Consider the following 19034-nt stretch of genomic DNA (forward strand, 5'->3'; position numbering starts at 1 on the left):
GAAGGTCAAGTTCGATTGAAGCAAATGACAGGCTTTTTATAGTGACACTTGAAGCTATCGGTCATTTCAAATTTCAAAATAACCGTTGGAGGGAAACAGCTTTTCTGTCCCTTTCGTCCTCAGTGTTTAGTGTCAGGCCAATAGGAACATAGTCTTCTATGTCGTTTGATCAGTGCTTCAGTTGCTTTGTTCATTAAACGTCAGACTGTCTCTCCATTTTAGGCAAAGCTTCCTAGATAGCACAACGACAGCTTCTCTGTTGCGTCTAAACCTTTCCTCATTTGGATAGCCTTTATCCCAAATTTTTCAAGTCAACTTTTGCCTTGTCTACGTGTCCGTTGAACTTAGCAGCTTCGTTGTGAAGGAGTTGGCCATTCTTCTGGATCCTTCTTCCTATTGGGCTGAATGGATCAAACGCCTTTTGATTCGTTTGACTTTCTTCTTGGTTTTGTTTGGGCCTTGACTTGGCTTATTGGACTTGGGCTTTGTCTTTAATATCTTTTAGCACTTATATTTCAATTACTCCAAAAACACTCAACAACCACATTAGTGATAATGAATCAAATTTAAATTTAATGTGTTGGAAATTTATCTTAGGGATTTAATTCTAATTTTAAATATATTTGTCAAATCAAAATCAATGTGGAAATGTGTTTCAATATAGTCGTGTTCATTCGAGAACAAACATGTCCATTCAAGTTCTATATATACATGATGGAGCTGTCAGATTTACACACTTTGAAAAATTGCTCCCTCAAATATTTCTGCTCTCTGTATGTTGTTGTTTTGTTCTACTCCCGTGATAACTAATATACACTCGGTAAGAGTTCGCTTGCGTAAACTGTTGTATCCTAGGAAACGATTGTCAATAGCGATAACATCTATCTTAAGGAAACTGCTAATACAGACCTCGGATTTGTCTAAACTCTTTCCTTTTAATTTCTTGTTTACTATTCATGTTTTCTTTATGTGTTTGTTTGTTTTTGGTTTAATCATTTCTAACATAAGGCATCGGTCTGAGGTCTAAAATTATGCTCCATTGCTTTGGAGACTAATCGCAACAAAGAATGTTGATAATAAACTCGACAACCAAAAAAGTTTGAAATTGCATTCCAAATGGTGATTGCAAATTGACAATCTAACATGATAAGAAATAAAGTTTCTAAAGCATTTAAGCAAATAGGGCAGCGAGATACCATCGTGATGCCACGAGCCTGCAGATGATCATGTGTAGGCAGACGATCAAAAAGGGCTCGCCAACATACCAATGAATGGGAAGGAGGAAGAAAATGCTTCCAGATAAATTTATTCCAATCCACAATAGCACGAGGCAAAGAGAGCAAGAGATAAAAAGCTTTAACCGTGAATTTCCCACTTGAGCAACCGGTCCAATAAGGAACATCTTCCTCATGAGACTCGATTAATATCCTTGATGTCATCTAGTAGAGAGGAATCTGAGAAAGGAAGGTGAGCCCAATTCGAGTTGATGAAAAAACGCGAAACAGGAACGATTGCCAGAGCCACATCGTTTTCAGGAAGATGAAGACGCTGCACAATTAAAGGACGAATCCAGTCCCCATACCAAAAACTCAAAGCCGAATGTGATCCGAGCCACCAAGAAGTGCAATCTTTCACCGAAGAATAAATGTGTCGAACAAAACTCCAGATTGAAGAGCAAATCGGTGAAATTCGAGGGGTGGAAGAGGGTAAAAGGAAACACTTTTTAAAAATATTAATGGGGAAATCCGATTTTGTAATGAGATCCCACACAATTTTACCAAGAATGCTGCAATTTTTTTATCCCAAGACCTCCTTCAATTTTAGGCCTATAACAAAATTTTCAAGGGACCGTAATAAGTTTCCTAGTATCAGGATTACCCTAAATAAAGTTGCGCATAGCTCGGTTTAATTTTGAGAGAAGATCGGCAAGCCATCTGTAAATAGCAAAACAATGCAAAAATGAATTGGTAATCATAGAATTGACGAGCATAATTCGACCTCCCATCGAGAGCAGTTTTCCTTTCCAAGCGGTAAACTTAGAAAGAATCCGATCAGCAATCGGCTTAAGAAACCTACTCCTCGGGGTACTAGTGAAAAGAGGGACTCCAAGGTAATTGATAGGTAAGGACTCGACCTTAACCCCGAGAATATTAGCAAGAATTCCACTCATACGCACACCAACTTTAGATAAATATAGTTATATTTTAATTAGTTGAAATATAAATTAGATTATAATGTTTATAATATTAGATATTATAAATATGTTTTAAAAAATATTTTACAGATATATAAATCAAACATTGTTTTTCAGGTTAAGGCTATAGTTTGATTTAATATAATTTGGTAATGCATAAATAAAAAGGTTAATTTTAAATAAAACTATGTGGTTTCACATTTTTTTTCAACAGTTATGGACTGAGTCTTCTTTGTCGTCACAGTCGTAGTCATAATGGGAGAATGCAGCTTCTGCTGAATCTTTTTCTGTTTCTTCTCGTGTACTTTTCTCGCCACTTCTTTTGATAACAAACCAGATTCCATCATTCTGAAAATTACATTACACGAGCTTATGCATCAGTTTATATATATATATATATATATATATATATATACAAATAAAGACCAGAAGAAGAGTCAGATAAAGAAAGAGATGAGAGAGAGAAAAAAGGGGTAAAATATGGATTTTAGGTTTTAGAAGTGTGAAATGGGAGAGACAGCTGGTTAAAAGGGGAGTTAACGGTTGAAAGGTTGATCAACGGTCACCGGTGTAACAAAGTGTAAAGTTTAATGACTATACCGTGAAGAATTGAAGTTCAGTTACCACAATATTAAAATGGATAAAATTCAGTAGCCATGAGTGTAATTTACCCAATAATTGAATTAGTGTTTCTAAACCCAAAAAATGTTAAACAAGGTGAATTTAATTTAATAGACTATTAGTAGTATTAACCGACGATGCACCCCTACTTCTACTTGTAGCATCCTTCGGCTCTCTCGCACATTCTGTCCTTCTCCGGCGTCTTTAAGTGTTCACTTGACTTGGCCGTTCCAGCTTATTTCTTCATTTTTGAGCCGGAGACATAACTTCCTTCTGGGGGAAATGCCACTCAAAATCTAGGTTTAAGAGACGTTTCTTTTTGCTGTAGGTATAAGGGCAAAAGCTAGCTGATTCGAGAAGCCTCTTTTCTGTTTGGAAAGGTACGGATAATATGAAGCACTTAACACCTTAGGTTTTTGCCTGGGTTTCGTTTCCGTGCCTTATTGGTTTTTATTTCTTTACTTCTTTGTTTCAGTTGGGTTTTAGCTTATTTTATTAAAGCAATTAGGTTGGAACTTATTTTGTTAAACCAATTATTATGTGCTTATTGTCCTACATCTGAAGATAGAAAGAGGCGGAATAAAAAAGGTTTGCTACTCGATTTGACTTAATTTTTACAGAAACAGCTTAACCCAAAAGGGATGAATAGAGAAAACAAAAAGCTCAGCTGCGAATTCGCTATAGGAGAATTTTTCCGCTTCTTTCATTTTCAAGGAATGTGCATTTGTTTTATCTTTATTGAAAGTATAAAAGTTAAAGCATTGGTGATTGCAGTTTAGTTACCAATTAAGTCACTAATTGCATACAATTTGTGGCAGGTCTGAGACAACATGGATGATAATCTCTATGATGAGTTTGGAAACTACATAGGTCCTGAAATTGAGTCAGACCAAGAGAGTGATAGGGATGAAGAAGATGAAGAACTTCCAGACAAGCCTCAAGAAGATGAGGATGCATCCGATGGTGATGAGGCAATTAATGCTTCCAACGGGTGGCTTACTACCTCTACCGACGTTGATATGGATAGTCAGATTGTCCTTGCTGAGGACAAGAAATATTATCCAACTGCAGAAGAGGTTTATGGTGAAGATGTAGAAACATTAGTTATGGACGAAGATGAACAGCCTCTCGAGCAACCTATAATTAAACCTGTTAGGAACATAAAGTTTGAGGTTGGGGTTAAGGATTCCTCAACCTATGTATCCACACAATTTCTTGTTGGTCTAATGTCAAATCCCTCTTTGGTTCGCAATGTTGCTCTTGTGGGCCATCTACAACATGGGAAAACATTATTCATGGATATGTTGGTTGAGCAAACACATCATATGCCTACATTTGACTCAAATAGTGAGAAGCACATGAGATACACTGATACAAGGATTGATGAGCAAGAAAGAAGGATATCCATTAAGGCAGTTCCAATGTCTCTTGTTCTTGAAGATAGCAATTCTAAATCATACCTATGTAACATCATGGACACCCCTGGTCATGTCAATTTCTCTGATGAAATGACTGCTGCTCTCAGACTGGCTGATGGTGCTGTATTGATAGTGGATGCTGCAGAAGGAGTGATGGTGAGTGACATTGTTGGGTTATAGTTTTTGTAGATTTATATTGCAACTTACCAGTAGCCTAAAAGGAAATTTTCTTTGGCTTTCCTTCTTTTCTGATAAACTTGTGAGCACATTTTGATTGTCTATGAATGTTAATGGATACTGATATGCATGTATGCTTATACTGAATTTAACTTTGAGACATGTTAACTGTATTTAGGCAGATTACAGCGACAAAGGGATCCTGTTTAATTTGATATAGTTGCTTTTTATAATATGTTTTTGAACATGTTTTTGCTATTTGGTCATTTTGGCATTCTGATTGTGCAGGTTAACACAGAGAGGGCCATACGCCATGCAATCCAGGAGCGACTGCCTATTGTAGTTGTCATCAATAAAGTAACATCTGCAACTGTCCTCTCTTTTCATCTCTATGTTATCTCTCATATTTTAGTGTAACCTATTTTATTTTTCATTGAAGGTTGACAGGCTGATAACAGAACTTAAGTTGCCGCCAAAGGATGCTTATCATAAGATTAGGCATACTCTGGAAGTCCTCAATAACCACATAACTGCTGCCTCTTCCACTGCTGGAAATGTGCAAATTATAGACCCACTTGCTGGAAATGTTTGTTTTGCCAGTGGTACTGCAGGGTGGTCCTTTACTTTGCAATCCTTTGCTAAGCTATATCTCAAACTCCATGGCATCCCATTTGATGCTGACAAGTTTGCCACTCGTCTTTGGGGAGATATGTATTATCATCCAGATACCAGGGCTTTCAAGAAGAAGCCCCCTGCAAGTGGAGGGGAGAGATCATTTGTCCAATTTGTGCTGGAGCCCCTCTACAAAATATATAGTCAAGTGATTGGGGAGCATAAGAAGAGTGTGGAGTCCACTCTTGCTGAGCTTGGTGTCACTCTTCCAAATGTGGCTTATAAATTAAATGTTAAGCCTTTGCTAAGGTTGGCATGCAGTAGAGTTTTTGGTTCAGCCTCGGGCTTCACTGATATGCTGGTTCAGCATATTCCTTCTGCTAAGAGTGCTGCAGCTAAGAAGGTTGAGCATATATATACAGGGCCCAAAGATTCTATGATTTACAATGCCATGGTAGATTGTGATGCTTCCGGCCCCTTAATGGTCAATGTGACCAAACTATATCCTAAGCCCGATTGCAGTTCCTTTGATGCTTTTGGCAGGGTCTACAGTGGTCAAATTATGACAGGGCAATCTGTAAGAGTACTAGGAGAAGGCTATTCGCCAGATGATGAGGAGGACATGACTGTAAAAGAAGTGACAAAACTATGGGTATATCAAGCTCGGTATAGATTACCTATAAGCATGGCACCTCCGGGCTCCTGGGTTCTGATTGAAGGTGTGGATGCTTCAATAATGAAAACTGCAACACTTTGTAATGAGAAATACGATCAAGAAGATGTATACATATTCAGGCCTCTCCAGTTCAATACTCTTCCAGTGGTGAAAACTGCTACAGAGCCTCTAAATCCAAGTGAGCTGCCAAAAATGGTGGAGGGTCTTAGGAAAATCAGTAAAAGCTATCCTCTAGCTATTACCAAAGTTGAGGAGTCTGGAGAGCATACCATTCTGGGTACTGGAGAGTTATATTTGGATTCTATAATGAAAGATCTTAGAGAGTTGTATTCTGAAGTGGAAGTCAAGGTATGAACGCCTCATCTTGTTATTCCTTTATGTATTTTTATTTATTCTCTTCCAAATTTTCCCTCTTTCAATTTGTTTATTCTATTTTATGCGCCCTTTTGAAAATTAGGTTGCAGATCCTGTAGTCTCGTTTTGTGAAACAGTGGTGGAGTCCTCGTCAATGAAATGTTTTGCAGAAACACCCAACAAGAAAAATAAAATAACAATGGTATGGCAGTTGATAATTATTTTATTGTAGTCTCATTGAGTAGACTGTAGGATTTTTATTTATATTTAGTTTTGCTATGTTTGTGTAGCTATCTGAAGTTTTCTATTTTAGATTGCTGAGCCATTGGAGAAAGGGCTTGCTGAAGACATTGAGAATGGTGTTGTAAGCATTGATTGGAACCGAAAAGCTCTTGGTGACTTCTTCAAGACAAAATACGACTGGGATTTGCTTGCTGCACGATCCATTTGGGCATTTGGTCCTGATAAGCAGGTACTGTATATGCTTTAAATAATTCCTGATCGAGCTTTGTGATTTTACCTTTTCCAAATTAATAAATTATCCTTTGCAATCTGAGCTGTTTGTGTCATTGCATTAAAATGCATAAGCATATGATCATGCTCAAATGCAACACCACCAACCATGACACTTGTGTTTGATAAATGTGATACTTGCAGGGACCTAACATTTTGTTAGATGATACACTTCCTACTGAAGTTGATAAAGGGTTGCTGGGTGCTATCAAGGATTCCATTGTCCAAGGGTAAACAAGGATTTATCTTCACTAATTCCTGATACTATATCTTAATTCCTGCAATTAAATGTCATCTGCTCTTTCATCAGGTTTCAGTGGGGTGCACGAGAAGGACCACTCTGTGATGAACCAATCAGAAATGTTAAGTTCAAAATAGTTGATGCTAGAATTGCACCGGAACCTCTGCATAGAGGATCTGGTCAAATTATCCCCACAGCTCGACGTGTAGCATATTCGGCTTTTCTGATGGCAACACCTCGACTTATGGAACCAGTATATTATGTGGAGGTATATAGTTGCTACTTTAATGTAACACTTGCTTGAATTTTTAGGTGACTTAATTAATCAGTTGCTTTGTTTTGCTTTGACTGTGCTGTTAATTCTTGACAATGTTGTTTCAGATTCAAACACCAATAGATTGCCTGTCTGCAATATATACTGTGCTATCTCGCAGACGTGGACATGTTACAGCAGATGTTCCTCAGCCTGGGACTCCGGCTTACATTGTGAAGGTTTGATGACTAAGTTTCCATTGTTCATTATTTCATGAGAGACTATCTGCAGATAATTGAATGCTAAATATTAGAACCATAATAGGGTATTTCAGAAATCACAAAGCTGTGCCAGCAATTTATATTGAGCTGATTCTCTTATAGCTTTTCCCTTCACTATATGTTAATTATATCTGGTGTAATATTTTTTTTTCCCTGATGTATAATTGTCTTATTTTTCCATAACCGAACTGAAATTTATAGGTCTTATTTTTTAGTCTCAGAAAATATCTTCTTGGCTAAATACATCAGGCCCCCCTGAACTTGGCCCAAAAAACCAATTGCCCCCTCAACTTTTGAGTTGTCTCATTAAGCCCATAAACTTACTTAAAATGACCTACACCCCCCTTCCCCCGCCGAAATTACTTATGACCTAATGGTCTTCTGAACTTGTTTAAAGTGAACTTGGTTAAAGTGAACAATAGGGGGTTAATCATGTCACACACTAAGCAAGTTGAAGGGGCTAGTGAGACATCCTTAAAGTTTAATGGGGCAATCGGTTTTTCAGGCCAAATTCAGGGTACCGCTGATGTATTCAGCCTATCTTCTCAGTTGGTTTAGTCTTGTTGCTACTAAATCTTTATCCATTGGTTTGACAACTGGCTTTCAAATATGACAAACATATCTTGTTGCTGCAGAATTTTTGTTCATTGATTATATGAGTTGTGGTGGTGGCTTTCAGATATGATAAACTTGTGTTCATTCATCATTACACTAATGCATGCTTGAATTTGTTTTCTCATTTATTTATTTCCTTTCACTTTTGCAACTTCTTCAGGCATTTCTACCTGTGATCGAGTCATTTGGTTTCGAGACAGACTTGAGATACCATACCCAAGGACAAGCATTTTGCCTCTCGGTGTTTGATCATTGGGCTATAGTCCCTGGAGATCCCCTTGACAAGAGCATAGTTTTGCGGCCACTTGAACCAGCACCAATCCAGCACCTTGCTCGTGAGTTTATGGTGAAAACTAGGCGTCGCAAGGTATAACCAGCACTCTCTCTGTCTTATAGATTGATAATTTGTCAAGCTCTCTTAAAATTGCATTGTAGAATAAGATGAAGCACACAGCTAATCGTTAATGTTTATGGTTTGAATTGAAAATCCAGGGAATGAGCGAAGATGTGAGCATAAACAAGTTCTTTGATGAAGCTATGGTGGTGGAGCTGGCTCAGCAAGCAGCTGATATCCATCTGCAAATGATATGATTGTTGTGATACAAGTCCTCATGCACTTAGCTAAAAGGAATGTGGCAGCAGATGGATAATGCTGCCTGCTAACAAGACCAAACTAGACCTCCTCATCTTCACGTCTAATGTTCTTCAACTACAAGGGAAGGTGTGGAGAGTTGGATATATTTTTGTTGTAATATTGATAATCTGAATTATAGGAAAATTAATTGACATGTTTACATAGTTCTAAATTTTGACATAATTTTTACTTTTTGTTGTATGGTCCAAGATTTTGAACTAATACAGTTTCTGGTCAGATATTGCCCGATTTACATTGATACGATTATCATTTTTTGTTTCTTTTATATTATATATTTTATATAGATCACATAAATAATTATTGTGATATAATATTATCTGTTTTAACATACTATTGTGCCTTTCGTTATTTCTGAAATGCCTATTAATACAAACCATGGAAACAGAATAAGATTGGAACCTCTAATGAAACCAACTCATCCGTAATAAGATTGGAACCACGGAGCGCCAAACGTGTCCGGTACAAAGGCTTTATGTGGGTGGAGCCCTAAGATGAGCCTTATGTAGATTTTGGACTCATATAACGTATCAACGGATCGGACGGTGCGATGAAAGGGGGTGTTGGTGAACCCGAGGGGGCAAGGCTTCTTTAATTGGATGGGGAGAGTTGAGTTGGTGGTTTGTTGTGACTAGGGGTTTAAACGAGCCGAACAGAGCCGAACCCTAGGTTGGTTCAGTATTGGCTCATTAATATATCGAGTCGAGCTTTGACGAGCTTTAATTGAGCCGAGCTTTGATCGAATCTGACTGAGCTTTGACCGAGCCGAGCTTTTATCGAGCTTTGACCAAATTCATCATACATGCATAGAATAATTAGCGTAGAAAACAAAAACCCTTATAACATACTCTATATATGAGTTTAAAATATTGATAAAGAAAAACAATCATATTATTGTCGAGATTTCAGAATAGTAGATGATACTTGTGGTAGAAAATACAAATTCGGAGAAAAATTTCAAACAATGAACTATATATTAAAGTTTGCAATGTATTTTCTTTCTTATCAAAATCTAATTGTCTAGTTAAAGATTTGGATAGCTAAGCTTTTTTGTTTCATTTTTTATGAGTTAAATCTTATTTGAGTTGTGATGAAAACTAATAATAAATATATATGTATATATATTAAAAATAATCGAGTCTGCTCGCGACCTTTCCAGCCGAACTTGAGGAAGCTCGGACTCAGCTTGTTAGTGTTCGAGCCGATCTCGAACTCGAGTCGAGCGCTACTGAGCCGAGCTTTCATTGAGGTTTCATGAACCGACCTCAAATAGTTTGCGAACGACCAAGGCTCGCTTATACCCCTAATTGGAATTATATGAAAAATACTTACAGTAAAATTCTCAACTCTGTGTATAATGAAGGAGAAACTTTTCTTGAAGCATGCCTAATACAGTACAGCCAACGTAATGAACATAGTGAAACTACATATCGTCATTTGCGAAATGACGAAAGAGGAAATACTTTGGCCGAATTGTGTTACTGATGCGCGTATACGCTTGTAGTGTCTCGGTAATTCCTTATCGTTTTGTCTGGGTCTACGGATTGCAAGTTTTTATACATTTATATTTACTATACAACTTTTGTCCGCCATACATATAAATGCATTGACAAATACAAACATGCAAACCAAAATAAGCGGTCCATAAAATAAAACTCTGCATATTTAGAATAGCCCCTCCAAATTTCTGCAGATATCTTAACGACAATATTAATAGTTAGAACAACTCCTTCGCCGAATCTTAAATCTTGCAAAAAAATGAAAATAAAATATTAGAATTAAAAAAACAAAACAAAAAAACAGAAATCATATTCAATTAATGACTTACTGTGAGTTCAGGAATAATCCTCACGCAGAAATCATATTCATCCTAAAACTGTGTTTCTATCTAAGTAAGCATATTAGATATCATAAAAAAATCCAGCCAAGTCTTGACGCATAAGAGAAATCATGAAGATGAGAGGGCCAAGAAGCAGCAAAAGATAGGGTAACATGACATAGAGCGATATAATGGTAGGAGTTACGGTGGTTTCAGAATAATACTTCAGAGAAAAAAAGAATACAAGAAAAAAAGCAGCACACATCGAGATATGTTGCCAAAGAAATGAAAAACCCGAAGAAAAAGATTAAAATATTGGATTTGGGTCTACTTAGTATTTCAATCAAGCAGAATCAGATTTATGCCATTAATATATAAATAAACATAAACTAACAATTTTCAATTTTTACTTACATGGTTTCTCCAATCTCGATACGACTGTTGCACTCTCCTCCCTTTTAATTTCAGTATCGATGACTTCTTCGGCAAAACCTTCTCTAATACTTCCAAATTCGCAATTCAGGTCATTGAGAAAATACAGCGTAATCCAGAATAATGGAATTACGGCAGCTGTCAAGCACTACCAAACAAATAAAAACAGAGTTAATTATAATTCATAATTCTTTTTAGATGCAATTCGAATTAGGGGTGTAAATGAGCCGAACCGAGCCGAACCCTAGGTAGGCTCAGTATTGGCTCATTAATATCTCGAGTCGAGACCTCTCGAGTTGAGCTTTGACGAGCTTTAATCGAGCCGAGTTTTGACTGAATCTGACTGAGCTTTGACCGAGCCGAGCTTTTATCGATCTTCTAACGAGCTTTAACCAAATTCATCATACATGTATAGAATAAGTGGCGTAGAAAACAAAAAACCTTATAGCATACTCTATATATGAGTTTCAAATATTGATAAAGAAAAACAATCATGTTATTGTCGAGATTTTAGAATAGTAGATGATATTTGTGGTAGAAAATACAAATTCGGAGAAAAATTTCAAACAATGAAATATATATTAAAGTTTGTAATGTATTTTGTTTCCTATCAAAATTTAATTGTCTAGCTAAAGATTTGGATGTCTAAGCTTTTTTGTGTCATTTTTTATAGGTTAAATCTTATTTGAGTTGTGATGAAAACTAATAATAAATATATATGTATATATATTAAAAATAATCGAGTCTGCTCGCGACCTTTCCAGCCGAACGTGAGGAAGCTCGGACTCAGCTTGTTAGTATTCGAGCCGATCTCGAAATCGAGTCGATCCCTACTGAGCTGAGCTTTGATCGAGCTTTCATCGAGCCGACCTTAAATAGTTTGCGAACGACCAAGGCTCACTCACACCCCTAATTGGAATTATATGGAAAATACTTACAGTAAAATTCTCAAATCTGTGTATAACGAAGGAGAAACTTTTCTTGAAGCATGCCTAATACAGTACAACCAACGTAACGAACATAGTGAAACTACATATCGCCATTTGCGAAATGACGAAGGAGGAAATACTTTGGCTGAATTGTGTTACTGATGTGCGTATACGCTTGTAGTGTCTCAACAATTCCTTAGTGTTTTGTCGAGGGTCTACGGATTGCAAGTTTTTATACATTTATATTTACTATGCAACTTTTATCTGCTATACATATAAATGCATTGGCAAATACAAACATGCAAACCAAATACACCCAAAATAAGCAGTCCATAAAATAAAACTCTGCATATTTAGAATAACCCATCCAAATTTCTACAGATATCTTAACCACAATATTAATAGTCAGAACAACTCATCCGCCGAATCTTAAATCTTGCAAAAAATGAAAATAATATATTAGAATTAAAAAAAAAACAAAACAAAAAAAAAACAGAAATCATATTCAATTAATGACTTACTTTGAGTTCAGGAATAATCCTCATGCAGAAATCATATTCATCCTGAAACTGTGTTTCTATCTAAGTAAGCATATTAGATATCATAAAAAATCCAGCCAAGTCTTGACGCATAAGAGAAATCATGAAGATGAGAGGGCTAAGAAGCAGCAAAAGATAGGGTAACATGACATAGAGCGATAGAAAGTTAGGAGTTGCGGTGGTTTCAGAATAATACTTCAGAGAAAACAAGAATACAAGGAAAAAAGGCAGCACACATCGAGATATCTTGCCAAAGAAATGAAAAACCCAAAGAAAAAGATTAAAATGTTGGATTTGGGTCTACTTAGTATTCCAATCAAGCAGAAACAGATTTATGCCATTAATATATAAATAAACATGAATTAAAAATTTTCAATTTTTACTTACCAGGTTTCTCCAATCTCGATACGACTGTTGCACTCTCCTCCGTTTCAATTTCAGCATCGATGCTTCTTCGGCAAAAGCTTCTCCATTACTTTCAAATTCGCAATTCAGGTTGTTGAGAAAATTCAACGTTATCCAAAATAATGGAATTACGGCAGCTGTCAAGCACTACCAAACAAATAAAAACAGAGTTAATTATAATTTATAATTCTTTTAAGATGCAATTGAAATTAGAAGTGTAAACGAGCCGAACCGAGCTAAACATTAGGTAGGCTCAGTATTGGCTCATTAATATCTCGAGTCGACCCCTCTCGAGCCGAGCTTTGACCGAATTTGACCGAGCTTTGACCGAGCTGAGCTTTTATCAAGCTTCTAACGAGCTTTAACTAAATTCATCATACATGCATAGAATAAGTAGCGTAGAAAACATAAAACCTTATAACATACTGTATATATGAGTTTAAAATATTGATAAAGAAAAACAATCATGTTATTGTCGAGATTTCAGAATAGTAGATGATACTTGTGGTAGAAAATACAAATTCGGAGAAAAATTTCAAACAATGAAATATGTATTAAAGTTTGTAATATATTTTGTTTCTTATCAAAATCTAATTGTCTAGCTAAAGATTTGGAAGTCTAAGCTTTTTTGTGTTATTTTTTATGGGTTAAATCTTATTTGAGTTGTGATGAAAACTAATAATAAATATATATGTATATATATTTAAAATAATCGAGTCTGCTAGCGAGCTTTCCAGCCGAACTTGAGGAAGCTCGGACTCCTCTTGTTAGTGTTCGAGCCGATCTCGAACTCGAGTCGAGCCCTACCGAGCCGAGCTTTGATCGAGCATTCATCGAGCCGAGCTCGAATAGTTTGCGAACTACCAAGGCTCGCTTACACCCCTAATTGGAATTATATGAAAAATACTTATAGTAAAATTCTCAACTCTGTGTATAATGATGGAGAAACTTTTCTTGAAGCATGCCTAATACAGTACAGCAAACGTAACGAACATAGTGAAACTACATATCGCCATTTGCGAAACAACAAAGGAGGAAATACTTTGGCCGGATTGTGTTATTGATGCGCGTATACGCTTGTAGTGTCTCAGCAATTTCTTAGTGTTTTGTCCGGGTCTATGGATTGCAAGTTTTTATACATTTATATTTAATACACAACTTTTGTCCGCTATACATATAAATGAATTGGCAAATACAAACATGCAAACCAAATACACCCAAAATAAGTAGTCCATAAAATAAAACTTGCATATTTAGAATAGCCCTCCAAATTTCTACATATATCTTAACCCAAATATTAATAGTCAGAACAACTCCTCCGCCGAATCTTAAATCTTGCAAAAAATGAAAATAATATATTAGAATTAAAAAAACAAAACAAAAAAACAGAAATCATATTCAATTAATGAGTTACTTTGAGTTCAGGAATAATCCTCATGCAGAAATCATATTCATCCTGAAACTATGTTTCTATCTAAGCAAGCATATTAGATATCATAAAAAATTCAGCCAAGTCTTGACGCATAAGAGAAATCATGAAGATGAGAGGGCCAAGAATCAGGTACCATTGGTGTAATTTACTCGTTTTGTTCGGGTCTACGGATTGCAAGTTTTTATACATTTATATTTATTATGCAACTTTTGTCCGCTATACATATAAATGTATTGGCAAATACAAACATGCAAACCAAATACACCCAAAATAAGCAGTCCATAAAATAAAACTCGGCATATTTAGAATAGCCCCTCCAAATTTCTGCAGATATCTTAACCACAATATTAATAGTCAGAACAACTCATCTATCGAATGTTAAATCTTGCAAAAAATGAAAATAATATATTAGAATTAAAAAAACAAAACAAAAAAAACAGAAATCATATTTAATTAATGACTTACTGTGAGTTCAGGAATAATCCTCACGTACAAATCATATTCATCTTGAAAATGTGTTTCTATCTAAGTAAGCAAATTAAATATCATCAAAAATCCAGCCAAACCTTGGCGCATAAGTGAATACATGAAGATGAGAGGGCCAAGAAGTAGCAAAAGATAGGGTAACATGACATATAGAGAATGAAGGGTAGGAGATGTGGTGGTTTCAGAATAATACTTCAGAGAAAACAAGAATACAAGAAAAAAAGGCATCACACATCGAGATATCTTTCCAAAGAAATAAAAAAACCCAAAGAAAAAGATTAAAATGTTGGATTTGGGTATACAGTCAAACCTTCATAAATTAATACTCGATAAATTAATAACCTCTTTAAAATAATAATTTCTTCTAGTCCCGACTTGGACCATATCACTAATTTTATACTCGATAAATTAATAACCTTTATAAATTAATAAAATTTCATGGTCCCAACATTATTAATTTATAGAGGTTTTACTGTATTTAATATTCCAATCAAACAGAATCAAATTTATGCCATTACTCTATAAATAAACATAAAGTAACAATTTTCAATTTTTACTTACCAGGTTTCTCCAATCTCGATACGACTGTTGCACTCTCCTCCCTTTTAATTTCAGCATCGATGACTTCTTCGGCAAAAGCTTCTCCAATAATTTCAAATTCGCAATTCAGGTCGTTGAGAAAATTCAGCGTTATCCAAAATAATGGAATTACGGCAGCTGTCAAGCACTACCAAACAAATAAAAACAGAGTTAATTATAATTCATAATTCTTTTTAGATGCAATTGAAATTAGGGGTGTAAACGAGCCGAACCGAGCTGAACCTTAGGTAGGCTCAGTATTGGCTCATTAATATCTCGAGTCGAGCCCTCTCGAGCCGAGCTTTGACCGAATTTGATCGAGCTTTGACCGAGCCGAGCTTTTATCGAGCTTCTAACGAGCTTTAACCAAATTCATCATACATGCATAAAATAAGTAGCGTAGAAAACAAAAAACCTTATAACATACTCTACATATGAGTTTAAAATATTGATAAAGAAAAACAATCATGTTATTGTCGAGATTTCAGAATAGTAGATGATACTTGTGGTAGAAAATACAAATTTGGAGAAAAATTTCAAAAAATGATATATGCATTAAAGTTTGTAATGTATTTTGGTTCTTATCAAAATCTAATTGTCTAGCTAAAGATTTGGATGTCTAAGCTTTTTTGTGTTATTTTTTATGGGTTAAATCTTATCTGAGTTGTGATGAAAACTAATAATAAATATATATGTATATATATTAAAAATAATTGAGTCTGCTCGCGAGCTTTCCAGCCAAACTTGAGGAAGCTCGAACTCATCTTGTTAGTGTTCGGGCCGATCTCGAACTCAAGTCGAGCCCTACCGAGCCGAGCTTTCACCGAGCCGAGCTCGAATAGTTTGCGAACTACCAAGGCTCGCTTACACCCCTAATTGGAATTATATGAAAAATACTTATAGTAAAATTCTCAACTTTGTGTATAATGATGGAGAAACTTTTCCTGAAGCATGCCTAATACAGTACAGCCAACGTAACGAACATAGTGAAACTACATATCGCCATTTGCGAAACGACGAAGGAGGAAATACTTTGGCCGAATTGTGTTACTGATGCGCGTATACGCTTATAGTGTCTCAGCAATTCCTTAGTGTTTTGTCCGGGTCTACGGATTGCAAGTTTTTATACATTTATATTTAATATGCAACTTTTGTCCGCTATACATATAAATGAATTGGAAAATACAAACATGCAAACCAAATGGGTTAATATACATATTTGCCCTTGTATTATCGTGAAAAAACAAATATACCCTTATATAAAATAAATGCACAAAATTATCCCCAAATTTTCCACAAACCTACAATTATACCCTAATCTAACAGACCAGTCACGTGCCATAAATGGCTTGCCCTTCTTCACTCTCCTTCCACCCAAACATCCATCTTTTACTGTTCCACCTCTATCTCTCTCCTTTTTTTTCTCTTTATCCTTCTCCTTTACTGCTGAACTCCAATTAACAGAGAGAGGTTTGTTTTGTTCATATGATTTGATCAAAATCTGAGTGAATTTTCATTTTGGGACATTTATTTAGGTTCCACCATTAGAGTAAAGACTGCATCTTTGGCTAATTTAACCGTTCCCTCTCAATAAATGCTAATTAGCAATCGTGATTCACTTTCTCGATCAAAGAGCTGAAGAAAGAAAAATCCCACCATTTCCGAACAACTCTTTCTTCTCAAACTTCTCTTGCAGTGAGCTTCTTCCTTCTCTTCTCTTGCAGTCGAGCCCTACCAAGCCGAGCTTGGATCGAGCTTTCATCGAGCCGAGCTCGAATAGTTTGCAAACTACCAAGGCTCGCTTACACCCCTAATTGGAATTATATGAAAAATACTTATAGTAAAATTCTCAACTCTGTGTATAATGATGGAGAAACTTTTCTTGAAGCATGCCTAATACAGTACAACAAACGTAACGAACATAGTGAAACTACATATCGCCATTTGCGAAACAACGAAGGAGGAAATACTTTGGCCGAATTGTGTTACTGATGCGCGTATACGCTTGTAGTGTCTCAACAATTCCTTAGTGTTTTATCCGGGTCTACGGATTGCAAGTTTTTATACATTTATATTTAATATGCAACTTTTGTCCGCTATACATATAAATGAATTGGCAAATACAAACATGCAAACGAAATGCACCCAGACTAAGAGTCCATAAAATAAAACTATGCATATTTAGAATAGCCCCTCCAAATTTCCGCAGATATCTTAACCACAATATTAATAGTCAGAACAACTCCTCCGCCGGATCTTAAATCTTGCAAAAAATGAAAATAATATATTAGAATTAAAAAAACAAAACAAAAAAACAGAAATCATATTTAATTAATGACTTGCTGTGAGTTCAAGAATAATCCTCACGCAAAAAACATATTTATCCTGAAACTGTGTTTCTATCTAATTAAGCATATTAGATATCATATAAAATCCAGCCAAGTCTTGGCGCATAAGAGAAATCATGAAGATGAGAGGGCCAAGAATTAGCAAAAGATATGGTAACATGACATAGAGCGATAGAAGGGTAGGAGTTGCAGTGGTTTCGGAATAATACTTCAATGAAAACAAGAATACAAGAAAAAAATCAGCACACATCGAGATATCTTTCCAAAGAAATGAAAAACCCAAAGAAAAAAATTAAAATGTTGGATTTGGGTCTATTTAGTATTTCAATCAAGCAGAATCAGATATATCCCATTACTCTATAAATAAACATAAACTAACAATTTTCAATTTTTACTTACCAGGTTTCTCCAATCTCGATACGACTGTTGCACTCTCCTCCCTTGCAGTTTCAGCATCGATGGCTTCTTCGGCAAAAACTTCTCCAATACTTCCAAATTCGCAATTCAGGTCCTTGAGAAAATTCAGCGTAATCCAAAATAATGGAATTACGGCAACTGTCAAGCACTACCAAACAAATAAAAACAGAGTTAATTATAATTCATAATTCTTTTTAGATGCAATTGGAAGGGGCGTAAACGAGCCGAACCGAGCCGAACCCTAGATAGGCTCAGTATTGGCTCATTAATATCTTGAGTCGAGCCCTCTTGAGTCGAGCTTTGACGAGCTTTGATCGAGCCGAGCTTTGACCGAATCTGACCGAGCTTTGACCAAGCCGAGCTTTTATCGAGCTTCTAATGAACTTTGAGAAGGGAATCGTGCCGTTGACGCCCTTGCCCGTCACAATGCTCTCTCCAATGAACTTATTTGGTGGCCGGCTGCCCCAACTTTCTGTCAACCTTTTATTTTTGATGATCTCTGTAATATCGCTCATTTTCGACATTTTTGATTCTTTTCCTCTTCCTTTTGTATTCTTATTCTTTTTTTAATATATCGGGGGTGTTCTGTTCCTTCGGGCGGGGGTGCCAACCTAGTTGGGATGTCCGTCAGTAGTTTCCGATCACTACCCTGCTTTCATCCAAAAAAAAAACCCAAATTCATCATCCATGCATAGAATAGGTAGCGTAAAAAACAAAAAAACCTTATAACATACTCTATATATGAGTTTAAAATATTGATAAAGAAAAACAATCATGTTATTGTCGAGATTTCAGAATAATAGATGATACTTGTGGTAGAAAACACAAATTCGTAAAAAAATTTCAAACAATGAAATATATATTAAAGTTTGTAATGTATTTTGTTTCTTATCAAAATCTAATTGTCTAGCTAAAGATTTGGATGTTTAAGCTTTTTTGTGTCATTTTTTATGGGTTAAATCTTATTTGAGTTGTGATGAAAACTAATAATAAATATATATGTATATATATTAAAAATAATCGAGTCTACTCGTGAGCTTT

At 35.8% G+C, this 19034-nt stretch overlaps 1 protein-coding gene across 1 annotated transcript; it reads left to right on the top strand.

Annotated features, from left to right (window-relative positions):
- Window positions 1-2939: 2939 nt before the first annotated feature.
- On the top strand, window positions 2940-8850 carry LOC136229157 (110 kDa U5 small nuclear ribonucleoprotein component CLO). The gene is made up of 11 exons (XM_066017742.1): window positions 2940-3195; window positions 3634-4389; window positions 4699-4767; window positions 4850-6046; window positions 6156-6254; window positions 6366-6524; window positions 6710-6795; window positions 6876-7074; window positions 7188-7298; window positions 8116-8322; window positions 8448-8850. The coding sequence occupies exons 2-11, from the start codon at window positions 3646-3648 to the stop codon at window positions 8544-8546; spliced, it is 2970 nt and encodes a 989-aa protein (XP_065873814.1). The 5' UTR covers window positions 2940-3195; window positions 3634-3645; the 3' UTR covers window positions 8547-8850.
- Window positions 8851-19034: the final 10184 nt, after the last annotated feature.

This window comes from Euphorbia lathyris, chromosome 5 (assembly GCF_963576675.1).
Source record: "Euphorbia lathyris chromosome 5, ddEupLath1.1, whole genome shotgun sequence".
NCBI classification, from domain to species: Eukaryota; Viridiplantae; Streptophyta; class Magnoliopsida; order Malpighiales; family Euphorbiaceae; genus Euphorbia; species Euphorbia lathyris.

Coding starts and splice junctions, on each gene's coding strand:
- LOC136229157 (XM_066017742.1), top strand. CDS start 3,646: ATGGATGATAATCTCTATGATGAGTTTGGAAACTACATAGGTCCTGAA. Junction 6,255..6,365: donor AGAAAAATAAAATAACAATG/GTATGGCAGTTG, acceptor TTTCTATTTTAG/ATTGCTGAGCCATTGGAGAA. Junction 7,075..7,187: donor AACCAGTATATTATGTGGAG/GTATATAGTTGC, acceptor ATGTTGTTTCAG/ATTCAAACACCAATAGATTG.